This window comes from Pseudorasbora parva, chromosome 6 (genome assembly GCF_024679245.1).
Source record: "Pseudorasbora parva isolate DD20220531a chromosome 6, ASM2467924v1, whole genome shotgun sequence".
Taxonomy (NCBI): domain Eukaryota; kingdom Metazoa; phylum Chordata; class Actinopteri; order Cypriniformes; family Gobionidae; genus Pseudorasbora; species Pseudorasbora parva.
Window position 1 is genome coordinate 47,745,047 of NC_090177.1, and position 14,847 is coordinate 47,759,893.

The 14,847-nt window shown below is 40.8% G+C and overlaps 1 protein-coding gene across 1 annotated transcript in view; it reads right to left on the minus strand.

The window, feature by feature from the left end:
* Positions 1–2,126: 2,126 nt before the first annotated feature.
* LOC137079089 (protein NLRC3-like) overlaps positions 2,127–14,847 on the minus strand; it is a 29,275-nt gene continuing 16,554 nt past the window's right edge. The window contains exons 3-6 of the mRNA XM_067447047.1: positions 6,847–7,020; positions 6,583–6,753; positions 6,205–6,251; positions 2,127–6,131 (exon numbers count right to left, since the gene is read on the minus strand). Coding sequence (XP_067303148.1) covers positions 5,578–6,131; positions 6,205–6,251; positions 6,583–6,753; positions 6,847–7,020 — 946 coding nt within the window. The 3' untranslated portion in view covers positions 2,127–5,577. The remainder of the gene's footprint in view (positions 6,132–6,204; positions 6,252–6,582; positions 6,754–6,846; positions 7,021–14,847) is intronic.

The window sequence follows — 14,847 nt, forward strand, 5'->3', positions numbered from 1 at the left end:
TTAAAGGTTTATAATGTAATAAATACGGTTAAAAACCATTTATTTTACAGTTCGAAACTGTATAATTTAAAGGTTTATACATTTTATTTTATTTTACAGTAAAATACCGTTAAATGTACAGTTTTTCGAAGTGAAAAAGAACAGGGCATTGTGTAATTAACAGTGAAAAAACGTAAATTGACATTCCCAGAATTCCCCACATGACACTTCGCATTTGATGCATTTTCATTGAATTAACTGTTTCTTCTTAGTTTTTTCTAATCACATATGTTCATTAAGGTTTTATGTTACATCTAATGTTGTTAAATTAATGTTTATTGCATTTTTAAAACATCATGTGTGTTACCATTGTTAGGGGTTAACAGTTTATGACCCAGGACCAGTAGTGAAGAAATGAAGACAGAGTCAGGATTGCAATTAATTAAAAGAAAAATTTACTTAGAATAGTTTGCAGTTTCAAAAGCAGAAGCCAGCTTCAAGTCTCACAAGGAGTTCGTAGGCTGCGCTCCCTCTCTCACCGTCTCGTTGCCTCGCCCTATCGTACATACAATTGTCCCAACAGTTATACCGTTTTCAAGGTCTTATCCACGTCATTACTGCAATGTGGATGCTTCTGATTGGCTCAGAGACAATGCACAGTCATGGTAAATTTCCACTCGAGTCAGTTAATCTGATGCACGTTTCCACTGATGTGTCACTTGTTGATGCTTTCACCCAGAATTAGGCCCGTAGTGACCTTCCAGATCTGGAGCAGGCGCCAGCTTGCCCAGAACAACAAGTCCACCCATCTCTTAGGGTGCCCATTGAACAGCATTCTGATCTGTAACACAGAATATTGCGCACATACACAGATACACAGTCTCTCCAAGGTTGGAGCTGATTAAGCTCCAGTTCTAACTAGTTCTTACCAAAACATACTGATAACATGTGCTTTCTTTCAGTGAGAGGGACACACAATAGTACAGGCAATATTCATCTTGAGTCTTTAGTGTTGCAGTAAAAGGAAATATAAAAGAAATAAAACATAATTAAATGAAAGACAAATCCATATTTCATATCTGGAAGCCGGGCTAAGTGAGCAAACGCTGTAACTGCACTCCTGACATGTTAGGGGTGTGTGATACCTCAAATCCAAACACATGACCTTGTTGCCAGTGTTTAGTGACACATCACACATCTCTAGGCCAGACCCTCAGTCACTCCTCAGAGACCAAATATACACTTTAGAAAACAAGAAACTAAAACAAAATCATAACTGGATAGAATCATTATAATAATACAGGATAAATATTGATTAAAGTTTTGATTATGAAGTTAATTAGGATATAAATATATACAGGTATATTGAAGCGGCAGTGGATTTCAAAATCCCCCCTTCACCATGATGGTGTTTGGTGTTTAGTGTTTGTGTGTGCACCTTCTATATGTTAATATTGTCCCTTCAAAAGCTGCATGTGATGAGCTTTGATTCATCATGTGATTCTCATCACCACTGTCATTGGTGATTGTCAAATTATATAAAATGAAAATAACAGATATTAGCATTTCAATAAGTTGGTAATTTAATATTTCAGTTCAATACTTTTTTTTTTTACCATTATTGTTTTATAGTGTACTGTGTACACATAATTATTTCAATATAAACTTTCAAATTATAGGGTTTTTATCTGTAAAATAAACAATTTTTAACCGTAATTACCACATTATAAACCTTTAAATTAAATTCTGTTGTCCCGTAAAACCTAAAACGTTACTGCCGTATTTTTTACAGTAAAGTTCTGGCAACCAGAGCTGCCGGTTTTTTACCGTAAATTTGATGGGAATTTTTTTTTACAGTGTAGGGATCTGCATGTGGGTATGGACTAGAATGTCATGCGTCGAAGTTATCAAAGTCAGACCTTTAGATTTAAGTCAGTGTTTCTCAAACTTTTTCAGCCCAAGGACCACTATATCTTCCAATTTTTTTCTGAGGACCATCTACAGAATCCCCCTCTAACATGCCCCCAAAAACCAACAAAATAGGAAGGATAAGCTAAATTTAAGTTTAATATGCAACTGTTTCAAGTCAAAAACTAATTATTCAAACACAAATGCAAAATGATCAGAAATTATTATATACATTTTTATTTCATTTGAAAAATTTAATGTGAAATGAGTTGCAACTTAATATGAACAACAAACTGCACATGTGGGAAAAAAAATGCAATTAAACATACTGTAACCCACTTAATGCCATTCCAAAGAGCCATTAGTTTAAAACTGAGGTGGTGGGTATAGTAAGTCTATGCTTGTAACTATGGTAACAATAAAATGCTGAAAAGAATGTTCCCCTTAAGGCCCTTTCACACTGGACGCGATTTTGACGTGCAAATAATTCGCACGATGGTTTTATTTTTTGGTCAGCTGTTTGTGTAATGAGCGCTTCCACGCCGAACACGAATGTGCTGCGGCGAAAAATGGCATTTTTTTTTTTGTTTCAGTTTCGATATTTTTTTACTCTAGCGGCATCAAAAACGGCTTCAACCAAACACATACAAGGAAACAAATGTGATGAAATGTCCAGTTGATGTCATGAGCTATTCACTCAACATTAACCATTGCCAGGTATGGGATATCTCATGAGATTACAGCTGTAGGTCTAGTCAAAGCTGTGCATCTGCAGCTATGTTTACTACTGTGTTTACAGACAGCAATAACCTAAGTTAACCTTGTATATATCGTTTTTTTTAACCTTATGTCCGCGATTATGGAAAGTGAATGTGTTGCCATGTCTGTGGCACTTAAATGTTCACATTGTGACTTGACTGGAAACATCTGCTCCTAAAGTGCGCGGTTTGTCTCGTCAGATGCGGTGCTGTCTCGGGATGAGATCCTCAGATTGTCCCACAGACTTAAGAAAGTACTAAGTGCAGAACCGGCCATGATAAAGATTTAGCTCCTGTACATGATTAGCATACTCCCCTTCAGACTCTCTGTCCTTCAAGACTGGGTTGCACCCGAAACCGTCTTTTAAATAAAATGAAAAGCTCATCTTCACTGTCCGTGTTTTCTCAGCTGATGCAGCAAATGTTTTGGAATGTTGGAGCCCTGAAACGTTGCAAATTCGTGTCGCGGCTGATGTGAATGGTTTTGACGCGAAATATTCGCTTATTCGTTTTGCTTTTTCGTTACGCATCCGGTGTGAAAGGGGCTTTAATGTTCAATATCACTGAAATTACTGGGATTTTACACATGAAACAAAAACTAGTACATTACAAAACTAATAGATCTGTGGATTTTAGATCCTTTTTTACGTTATTAAAACTGTTTCGCAAGTACATTAAAAATCTACTTAAATAAGTGACGATTTTATAAACACTTGCCTAGTTTAGGTCATCTTTTCGCGGACCACTAGGGGTCGATGGCGGACCACACTTTAAGAATTACTGGTTTAAGTGAATGCACTAAATCTGTCATAGGAGTAATCCAGAGTCCAAGACTTCTCGTTGCATCCAAACACACAGTCATCACTCTCGCCTTTCCTGCTGATTCCTTTATATGCCATTGATATAAAAGCACCTTTTCCGCTCCATTCAACCTCCCAGGAACAGCGTCCAGTCAGACTTTCCCGACACAGAAGCTGAGGACATTTATCAAATCTCTCTGAATGATCAGGATATCCAAGATCCATATCTCTTCAGACAAAAATAAACGAGTATATGCTGTGTTTGGATCCAGTGTGGCAGTTTGGGGCTTGGCAGTGTGGCCTAAAAGGTGACTAACTAGTGTTGGAGGAGAAGGTTCTTGAAGCTGGTGTCCTCCTTCCATTCCAGGTTTGTCTAAGTCTGTAGTAGAAACAGGACATTTTCTGCCCTGTTTAGTGTCTTAGGGTAGCACTTAATCCACTTTCAGGGTCTGAAAAGTTCTAGTTGTGTCTGAACTTGTTAGTTCGTCTTTAGCTGAAGCTTCATGTTATTATTTCCCAGACTTAGTTTGTGTGTTGAGGTCAAAGTCCAGTTGCCTTACATTCGCAGATTTGAAGTGTTTCTCCTATTACAGCTACTTTCTTTTTGGATGTTCAGGGTGACAGTCTTTAATTAAGTTTCCCTCAGGACTTTTGTAAAAGCCATAATATGACCACACCTCAGATTTGGTCCTTTTAGAAGGCTGGAAAATCCCCTGAGCACAGTCACTGCCTTCTGCAATTTATTCTTTTTCAAAAAACAGGTTTGCGCACTGCGCCAGACTGACTAGACAGAATTTAATGGGAGGTTTCAAAATCTTGATAATCAAACATGGTTTTAATGATAATTACATTTTAAACTATATTACTAACCATCAATACATTTTACACTCTCAGAAAAAAAGGTACAGTGGAGGTACAATTTTGTTCCTTGGGGAATAAAATGTATAACTGTACATTTAAAGGTACACAATTGGTCCTTAGGGTACAACTATACCATAGTTTTCCTCAGTTTGGTCCTAGTGAGCCAATGTCTTGCAGAGTTTGGTTCCAACCTTGAAAGACGTCTATAGAAGCTCGTATTGAGAATTAACAGGTTTAGATTTCCTTTAGGGATGTGCAGTTTGACAACTTTTAAGTAAGTTTGTTACTGCAGAAACAAAGCACAATTGTTTAAAATAAAAGAAGCCATAAACAAAATGTGTCATGAAGAATAATGTTTGACTAAATTCATCACTGTATAAAAATAATAATAATATTCACCTGCAATACTTTCTTGCTACAGATCAGACGTACTAATTTTTTATTGTTAAAAACATTTTAAGGGGGGCCCATTTAGACGTGCACATATATCAAGAATCAGCATATGAATCTCAACAATGGTGCCATACTTAATGCTGCAATGCATGCTGGGAGCCGTGAGGTTTATACTGTGGTGGGTTAGAAGGGTTGGAGCTAAACTCTGGAGGACATCAGCTCTCTAGGACTGAACTTCCTTACCTCTGACCTCTAGTCAAATGTACCCTTAAGCCTTAAGGGTACAGCCCCAGTGCCGGTCACTTGTACCTTAAAAGGTACAATTTTGTACTCTTTTTTTTTGACAGTGTACCGTGGTTTATCGTGAAACCAGTAATTGTTCCATCGCTAGTGTGAAATGGGGGTGGCACGAGTCACGACGGTGTTTTGCCTAGAGTGGCAGTTGAGCTTGTGCCAATTTTGGATGGTAAGCCACTTCTGGGAAGGTTTGCTACTGGGCCATGTTTATTTTTCTCCATTTGGAGATAATGGTTCCAACTTTGGTTCTTTGGAGTCCAAGAGCCTTTGAAATAATGTTCTAACACTTCCCAGACAGATGCATTTACCATCTTCCTTATAATTTCAGGGTTTTTTTTTTCAACTTTGGCATTGTGTGTCACTGGGTAAGACTTTTTGGCTCTAAATATTTATCAATGTATGGTGGAGTGTAATCTGTAAACTGCAGGAGCTTGACAGAAAGGTGTTATATAAAAATATATTTGTTTGTAATTATACACTGAATGTGTCTTTCCACACATTTTTCAGTTGAAACATACAACACTACAGCTTTAAGAAGACCGTGTTTCACTGAAGAATGTGTGAAAATGGAAGTCACTTTCTCAGTTGTTTTTGTTCAGTTTGACAAGAGAAACTGAAGAACCAAGATAAATACCAAGTCCACCATAAAGGGGTTCAGTGAATGTGGTGTTGAATGTGTGTAAATGCGTGCGTGTGTGTGTGTCAGAAACGCTGAAAAAGGACAGAGTGCCAGCCGACCAGTCCATATATACTCCTACTCTATTAGAGGGAGGTGATGGTGGAGGTATGTAATTGCTCTTATTGTTGTGCCAGGCACTAAATCTGTCATAGGAGTAATCCAGAGTCCAAGACTTCTCGTTGCATCCAAACACACAGTCATCACTCTCGCCTTTCCTGCTGATTCCTTTATATGCCATTGATATAAAAGCACCTTTTCCGCTCAATTCAACCTCCCAGTAACAGCGTCCAGTCAGACTTTCCCGACACAGAAGCTGAGGACTTTTATCAAATCTCTCTGAATGATCAGGATATGCAAAAAATGGCTGATTTTCTATATATGTCACCTTGGTGTTCTCTTCAGACAAAAATAAACGAGTATATGCTGTGTTTGGATCCAGTGTGAGATCACAGGCATCTGTGCACAAGAACAGTGATTAGAACCAAAAACTACATGTGAATGTGTGTCAAAAGTAGCAAAGAGTACATACATTTCTGCAGCCCTGGTGTGATTCGAATGTCTTCATTGTGATCCAGACTAAAGAAACACACATAAATGAAAGTAATTGGTCATTATTTCTTGAATGATACTGCCCTTTGAGAAAGCATCTATCTATCTATCTATCTATCTATCTATCTATCTATCTATCTATCTATCTATCTATCTATCTATCTATCTATCTATCTATCTATCTATCTATCCATCCATCCATCCATCCATCCATCCATCCATCCATCCATCTATCTTTCTACTCCAAGAGCAATTTATTTAGAAACTAAAGTAAATTTCATATGACTTTGTAACTATTATGACTAATATGTCCACCAATTTCCTTATACTGTAAATTTTTTTACTTATGTTCACATACTTGAGCTTTTCCAGTGTGCAAAGTGGATCATTAAGTCTCTCCGAGAGACATTTGACTCCTAATTGTCCAGGTTGATTGTAGCTCAGATCCAACTCTTTCAGGTGTGATGTTGACCTCAGAGCTGAAGCCAAATAACAGCACCCGACCTCTGTAACCATACAGCCAGATAATCTACAAAAACAAATTTAATTTTGAATTGTGCAACAGTATTTCCCATTTTCTCCACAACATCTTTCTTTAAATGCGTTTTAATACTTTAAGTACCTTAGAATCTCCAGGAGACAGTTTGTCGACTTAAGTGCATCTGAGATAAGCTTCACTCCTGAATCCTCTAGGTCATTGTTACTCAGGTCCAGCTCTCTTAGGAGGGACATTGAAGATTGCAGAGCTGAAGTTACAATTTCACAGCATTGACCAGTGATGTTAGAGTCAACAAGCCTGAAAGACAATGAAATAGTTAATAAATTCCTATCCAAATTTATTGATATTTCAATAGAGTTCAAGTGCTGTTTTTGTTAGTGTTTATTTACTTCTATTTCTTAAGCAAGGTCTATGATGGAGCCTGTTGGTCAGTCGTTCATTATGATACCTTTTTATTGCTTTAGTCATCATTTTCAATATTCCTTTTGGATTATTTTAGAGTTTCTCGTTTTAGCTTGTGTAAACTTCACATGAAGCATGCATGTGCTGTCAGGGATTCTGAATGAGAGAGGACTAGAGCGAGAGATTAAATGCACGCCCATAAACACTCCGCGCCACTCCACTTTATTCCTATGGGTGACATCAAGCGACTTCAACGCTTCAGCACGGCATTCCGGGAAGGCAGCGCTGCATTTAAAGCGATGTGAACGCAGAAATGACGGGAAGCTTCCTAACATCGCTTCAGTCGGGTCGCAGAGTGGATCGCCACAGTGACTGCTGTCAGGACTTCACCAAATAATACCAAAGAAGTGTGTTTTTGACGGAGCGGTCCCAGTGATAAAGGTTCGGTCCTGCTTTGGAAGCAGCCGGTGAGTAAAACTGCTTCAAATGTCTGTGCTGTCGGCTATCGTTGCGAGTAAACATCAGTAAACGACACGATCGCGTGCTTCGTCATTTAAATGCGCTAACGGACTCCATTGTTGTTCAATGTATAACGTTACACTAGTCTGACGTGCAAAACCGTTTTGCTTGCAACGGCTAAGGTTTAGTCGCATACAGTAGTCCATAAACCTAATCATGTCCTCATAAACTGCGGGTAAACACACACAAATGTTGACAGGCTACTAAATACAGTCCATACCACAGAGACGGACGTCCTGCTGTTGCTGTTTCTCCAGTTCAGTTTATTTCAGCCTCCGAATGATTCTGGATCATATCTATTAGCTGAGATTGATAGCCATGGGTTTCTCCACGCTTGAGGACGTCACCGCTTTGCGCGATCGTCATTCTTTAGCTCCGCCCACTCGATACGCCTCCAGGCGCTCTGTTTTTTCTGGAAAGACTCGGTACAGTCCATATTTCTTTTATAAATATAATAAAACTAAAGACTTTTTGGAGATATGAAGGATGCAATACTACTCTATAGGTACTCAAGATTGACATGAGATTGACTGAAACTGAGTGTTTCACCCCCCCTTTAAGTTATTTACATTTTAGATCCAAATAACCTTTTTTGTTCCATTTCAACCATGATTTCACCGACAAAAAGAAAAGCAACACTTTTTTTTTCCAAAAGAAAGCAACACTCAGCGCAGTGTTTTGTTACTAAATGATTCAGCGTTTTGAATGAATCATTTGAATAAACGACTCAATGACTCACTTATGAAGACGAATCACTTGCTGCCCCCTATTGGCGGTTATGTTTAAAAGTATGATTGCATGTTTTATTTAGAACAACAATCTTATAACATTATTTATTGCAGCTGTATTTTTTGCAATTTAAATTATTTAATTTGATTGGTAACAGCCTATAGTGTTTTTACTATTATAACTGTATTTATTAATCAAATGTAAGAATTTAACATGAAAGATGATGCATACATTTAATAAGATTTAAAAAAAATGGCCTTTATAAAATTAAATAACGCCCTGGGGTCAATATCACAAATATGCAGATTTAAGTAGGCCTATGTAAAAGCTGACAGAACACTGATGAGAATATTACTACAGAATCAATATATGTATACCACCAATTTAATTTAATTTGATTTAATGAATGTTTAAGTTGATATTTACAAGAAATATTGTAACTGTTACTAACTTTTAACTGCTGTAAAAAGCAACTTAATTGGTTAAAATGTTTGCAAACCATATGTTATTGCACTTTTGTACATTAAGCAGCACTTTTGTATTCATTATTGAATTTTGTAAATTTGATTAATAGTTAGTAAGGTAGTTTTTGTAGCATTTAACAGCATTTAATAGGTATTGGGTAGGATTAAGGGATGTAGAATAAGGTCATGAAGTATAAGGCATTAAGATATGTCCTTTATAAGTACTAATAAACAGCCAATATCCTAGTATTAGGCATGCTAATAAGCTACTAGCTAATAACTGAATCCTAAAATAAAGTGTTACCGTAAATATATATTTGAAATCAGATAACTGATTTTGTGTTGTGTCTCTGCATTAAAAGGACGAGATTTACAATAATTTAAATGAAGTTCCAAGTGCCCAACCAAAGGGAACACTGATCACCATAATAGGTGAGAAATTTTAGGAAATCAAAATAAATTTATGGAGTCAGCTTATGTGACCCTCTCCCAACGTATTTAGTTGTATTGTCAATAACATTCAAGATGACTGGAAAATTAGTGAATGCAACTAAGAAGAACGATGACTGCAGAAGTGGAGGAAATTAGTGAAAAGTCTACTAAGAATTGCCCCGCCTCAACTTTTTGCCCAGCCACCTGTTTTTTTGTTTTGTTTGTTTGTTTGTTTGTTTTTTTGTTGTTTTTCAAACCAGTCAAGTAATGTTAATTTGGGTTTTCTGAGTAACAGATGCATTAGCATGCAAATATTGGACATTAAGTAAAGTTAATTAAAAAGGTTTAAGAAAGAACAAATGATGTTTCTTAAAAAACTAAGTTCGGGAGAAGCACGTTCAAATGATCTACCTAATCATGATGTCATTCCAACCAGCTGTCAACAATCAGTAATCAACATGTCTACCAATCAGCTCAAGTGGAGGATCACATAAATACCCAGTCAACTCACCAACGTTCCTTGACAAAGTTTGCAGCATTCTGGCAGGTCACTTTTTCTACCCACGCTGTCAACATGGCTCCACACGCTGCTCGAAGCTATGCTACAATGCTAAAAAACTTTCCTTACAAATTCCTAAGCTACCTAAAGCCCCTTTTGGCCACTTTTCATCAGCATTATTTCAAACCAATGGCTCCTCAACATCACGGTAAAAGAATTCCTGTTTTTTCCAAAGTGTAATGTGGTCTTTGCCACAATTCAATCAATGAGGAGTCAATTGTTTGAGCAGCGCTCAGACACTGTAAAGAGTGCACACTGCACAGACTTGCAGCAGGACAGCTACAACAGCTTCTGTCCCAAGAAATAGAAATGTATCTTAAATAACAGTTCCGGCATGCATCAAGCTTTGTTGTGATCTTGCTGCCTCTGTGTACAACAGACAGAAACTTGTCACACACAAAGTGCATTTGCCGTGGTGATGAACAATAAATTTACTCGCTCGCAAAGCGAATGAATGTATCGTGAGGCTAAGTAACTTAAATGTTGACAATACAGCATAATGATTATTTAAGCCATCTTATATTTTGGAGACAGAAACATACATCACATCTTCCTAATTGTGATTAAACTTTTGAATGTGGCGCCGTGTTGCGTTCAGAATATTACAGTTTCAGAGCATTTACAATCAATGTATGGCGCCAAGTTCTTATGAACCAGGACTGTTTTCTTTATTGTGATTATATTGTAATGTTGTATGCTAAATTTAATAAGAGTTGGACCCAAATGGGTCTCTTTCAAAATAAGAGTCCCATTATGGTTTTACAAACATGCTTTTCCATTTTGTTCCATCTAACTTTTTCTCCACCACAGAAGCAGTGATGTTCCATCTTCTCCCACAGGATCTCAGTTTCTCTGGCTAATTTCTCCTCTGCCATAACAGTGCTATTCTCTCTGCTCCCACAGGAGCTCAGTTTTATGGCTAATCTTTTTCTCCTCTGCGCCACAGCAGCGCTGTTATCTCTGCTCCCGCAGGAGCTCAGTTTCTCCGGCTATTTTTCTCCTGTGCCACAGCAGTGCTGTTCTTTCTGCTCCCACAGGAGCCCAGTTTCTCTGGATAATTTCCCCAGTATCCATAACAGTGTGTTTCCTTTTGCTCCCACAGGAGTTCAGTTTCTCTGGCTAATTCCTCCAGTGTCCATAACAGTGTGTTTCCTTCTGCTCCCACAGGAGCTCAGTTTTTCGGGCTAATCTCTTCTCCACTGCTGTAGCAGTGCTGTTCCCTCTGCTCCCGCAGGAGCTCAGTTTCTCTGGCAAATTTCTCCACCGCCAAAGCAGTTGTTGTTCCCTCTGCTCCCACAGGAGCTCAGTTTTTCTGGCTAACCGTTTTTCCACTGCTCCCACAGGAGCTCAGTTTTTCTGGCTAACCGTTTCTCCACTGCTGCAGCAGTGCTGTTCCCTCTGCTCCCACAGGAGCTCAGTTTTTTCTGGCTAACCGTTTCTCCACTGCCAAAGCAGTGCTGTTCCCTCTGCTCCCACAGGAGCTCGGTTTCTCTGGCTAACCGTTTCTCCACTGCCAAAGCAGTGTTGCTCTTTATGCTTCCACAGGAGCTGAAGAAAATCAGCATTTGGTCCTACCCATTGCAATGTTTGAGAATGAAATTTATCCATCTGACGAAGATCCTCTACAGCATCCCACAGCTGCAAGGAGCACCACAACCCAACAAGACACCGTGACTGAATCTCCAGCAACACAGTGTGGCCGTCGGCCCAGCCGAGCCACATCCCGTACACCGAGACGCAGAGGCTTGCCATCACCTCCACCTTCAAGACATCCACCATCTCCAGCTTCCTCCTACTCCTCAGTACAACCTACGATTCCAGCAATAGAGAAATGGACCGTACTAGGGTTAAGACAAGTGCTAATCAGTGTCGATGATAATTTTTCCAGAATAATTAATAAAGCCAAATTATACAACCTGTACGTGTCACTTCAAGCAGCTTCTCCATCTCCAAAATCCACTCCACCTTCCAAAACTACAAACAGGTCAAGGAAACATAAGGATCCGAACTCACGCTCTCAAAAGACCCTTTCTCCCTCAGAACTGGTTCTTCCTCAAGCACCAGGCCACTGCAGCAGGCCCTCAGCTAGCCTGGGCCGCGCCCCAGTTCCAGCCACCGCTGCCATCGTTGCCGCCACCCAGCCCATCTCATCTCTCTGCTCCGCCGAGCTAGAGACCGTGGGTGTTTCCAGCATTGCACCTCAGGTCACAATACCAGTTTCCTCTGCCCCAGGCAATCCTTTAAGCGTAAGTACGCTTCCGCGAGCAGCTCAAGCTTTCTATCACAGCATTTTCCTGTCACTTTTTCTAACCCCTTCCCTTGGCCTGCAGCCCCACCATCAAACTCTAGCGCGTGGCTGCCTCCGCTAGCGGTGCAGGCCCAGCTGCTTTTTGTCCTCCTTAGCTTTCCTCTTTCCGCTTTTTTCCCATTCCTCCTTTGTCGGGGACCGACCGAAACGAGAGGTTGCCTCTGCAAGCGGTTTTCGGTCCCTGGTTTCTATCCGCCTAACACTTTTTCCCAAACTAGTGCTCCATTCACTCTGTTTTCTGCAACACAGATGCCCTTCCCGCCGAATGCTACAGCCTTGGAACTGCCCCCTGTCGCCAGCAACATTAGAGCACAGATCCTCACAGAAATTCAGGCTGTTGGCGCCAGAGGCGGACCCATTCCCATTCCCAACCCCAGTACCAAAGTATTGAGAGCTAAAATTCCCATAAACCACCCATTGAGACCCCTCATTGACGCTTCTCTCAATTCCATCCTTCAAGCTGTTTCCCCCAGAACCCTTCAATCCTACCTAACTGCATGGAAGTGTTTCAAGTCTTTTCACTCCATATACAAGCTGAATTTTCCAGATTATTCTTTGCTTACCATCACTTCATTCATATCTTATTTCAACAGCATCAAGAACCTCCAAGTCAGCTCCATCAAGGGTCATCTAAGCTGAATTCAACAAACTTGTGTTTGGTCTGCCCTCTCCAGAAATAACCAATTCACAAACTTCCATGCTCATCAAAGGCATCCAAAAAACTCAACCCACCCACCCAGACAACCAATAACTCTAGACATACTTACCAAATGTATCTCCACCCTCCGCCAAGGCTACCACTCCACCAATACTGCCCGCACTCTGGATGCAATGTTCATATTGGCTGGCTCCGGTTTTCTCAGAAGCTCAGAAATTACCATCACGTCCACCTTCAATCCAAAGCTTCATCCTATAATTTCAGACCTAGCAGTGCTAGATGACGAAACAATCTCTTACTTCATCAAACAAAGCAAGACGGATCAAATGAAAAAAGGGCAATCCATTTACATTTTCAACCTTCCATCACCAATCCAGCCGTATCAATCCATTTTAGCCAACCTACATTTCAGAAGTTTGCAGACTAAACTTTTATCTGAACCACTCTTCACAGACGATGCTAACCGCCCTGTCACACGTTTCTGGTTCCAAAAACACCTCAAGTCTATACTGATTCTATCCGGCATCTCGGCAGACAACTTTTCTAGCCATTCATTCCGCATAGGTGCAGCAACCACAACTGCTCAAAAAGGTCTCTCCCAGCACCAGATCCAAAAACTTGGTCGCTGGTCGTCAGAGGCTTTCAAGAGCTACATCCGCTCCAATCGCTCCCACATCAAAGAAGCCCAACAGACCCTCATCAGCTAAAATTGTTTCAGCTTCAGCCTGTTTCCATACACTCAATCCTACAGGATCACCACATCCACTCCAATTCAACATCACCAAATTCATTAAATGAATCAATAATATTCACTGCCGTAGCAGCATCTCTCCAGTCACTCCTGCAGGAACCCACCTCAAATTTTTCACTGCAGCAGTGTTATCTCCTCTGCTCTAACAAAAGTTCAGGATTCTCCATCCAGCTGGCTGTCACTGCCGCAGCAGTGTTATCTCCTCCGCTCTAACAAAAGTTCAGGATTCCCCATCCAGCTGGCTGTCACTGCCGCAGCAGTGTTATCTCGTCCGCTCTAACAGAAGCTCAGGATTCTCCATCCAGCTTGCTCTCACTGCCGCAGCAGTGTTATCGCCTCCGCTCTAACAGAAGCTCAGGATTCTCCATCCAGCTGGCTCTCACTGCCGCAGCAGTGTTATCTCCTCCACTCTAACAGAAGCTCAAGATCCTCCATCCAGCTGGCTGTCACTGCCGCAGCAGTATCTCCCCTGCTCTAACAGAAGCTCAGTATTCCCCATCCAGCTGGCTCTCACTGCCGCAGCAGTGTTATCTCCTCCACTCTAACAAAAGTTCAGGATTCTCCATCCAGCTGGCTGTCACTGCCGCAGCAGTGTTATCTCCTCCGCTCTAACAAAAGCTCAGGATTCTCCATCCAGCTGGCTCTCACTGCCGCAGCAGTTATCTCCTCTGTTCTAACAGAAGCTCAGTATTCCCCATCCAGCTGGCTTTCACTGCCGCAGCAGTATTATCTCCTCCGCTCTAACAAAAGTTCAGGATTCTTCAACCAGCCGGCTCTCACAGCCGCAGCAGTGTTATCTTCTCCGCTCTAACAAAAGCTCAGGATTCTCCATTCAGCTGGCTCTCACTGCCGCAGCAGTATCTCCTTTGCTCTAATGGAAGTTCAGGATTCTCCATCCAGCTGGCTCTCACTGCCGCAGCAGTGTTATCTCCTCCGCTCCAATAGAAGCTCAGTATTCCCCATCCAGCCGGCTCTCACTGCCGCAGCAGTATCTCCTCCGTTCTAACAGAAGCTAAGCTTTTCCATCCAGCTAGTTCTCACTGCTGCAGCAGTGTTATCTCATTCGCTCCAGCAGAAGCCCAGTTTCTCCAACCGACTTTACTGCAAAACAGTGTCATCTCCTCCGCTCCAACAGAAGCCAGTTCCTCCACCCAAAGGCCTCCACTGCCACAGCACCCGCAAGAGTTAAATTTTTCCATTCAACTTGCTTGTACTGCCGCAGCAGTGATTTCTCCATATTTCCGCAGGAGTGTCAGTTCTACGTCCAACCCGGCTCACTGGTTTCGAAAAACAAGTTAAAAT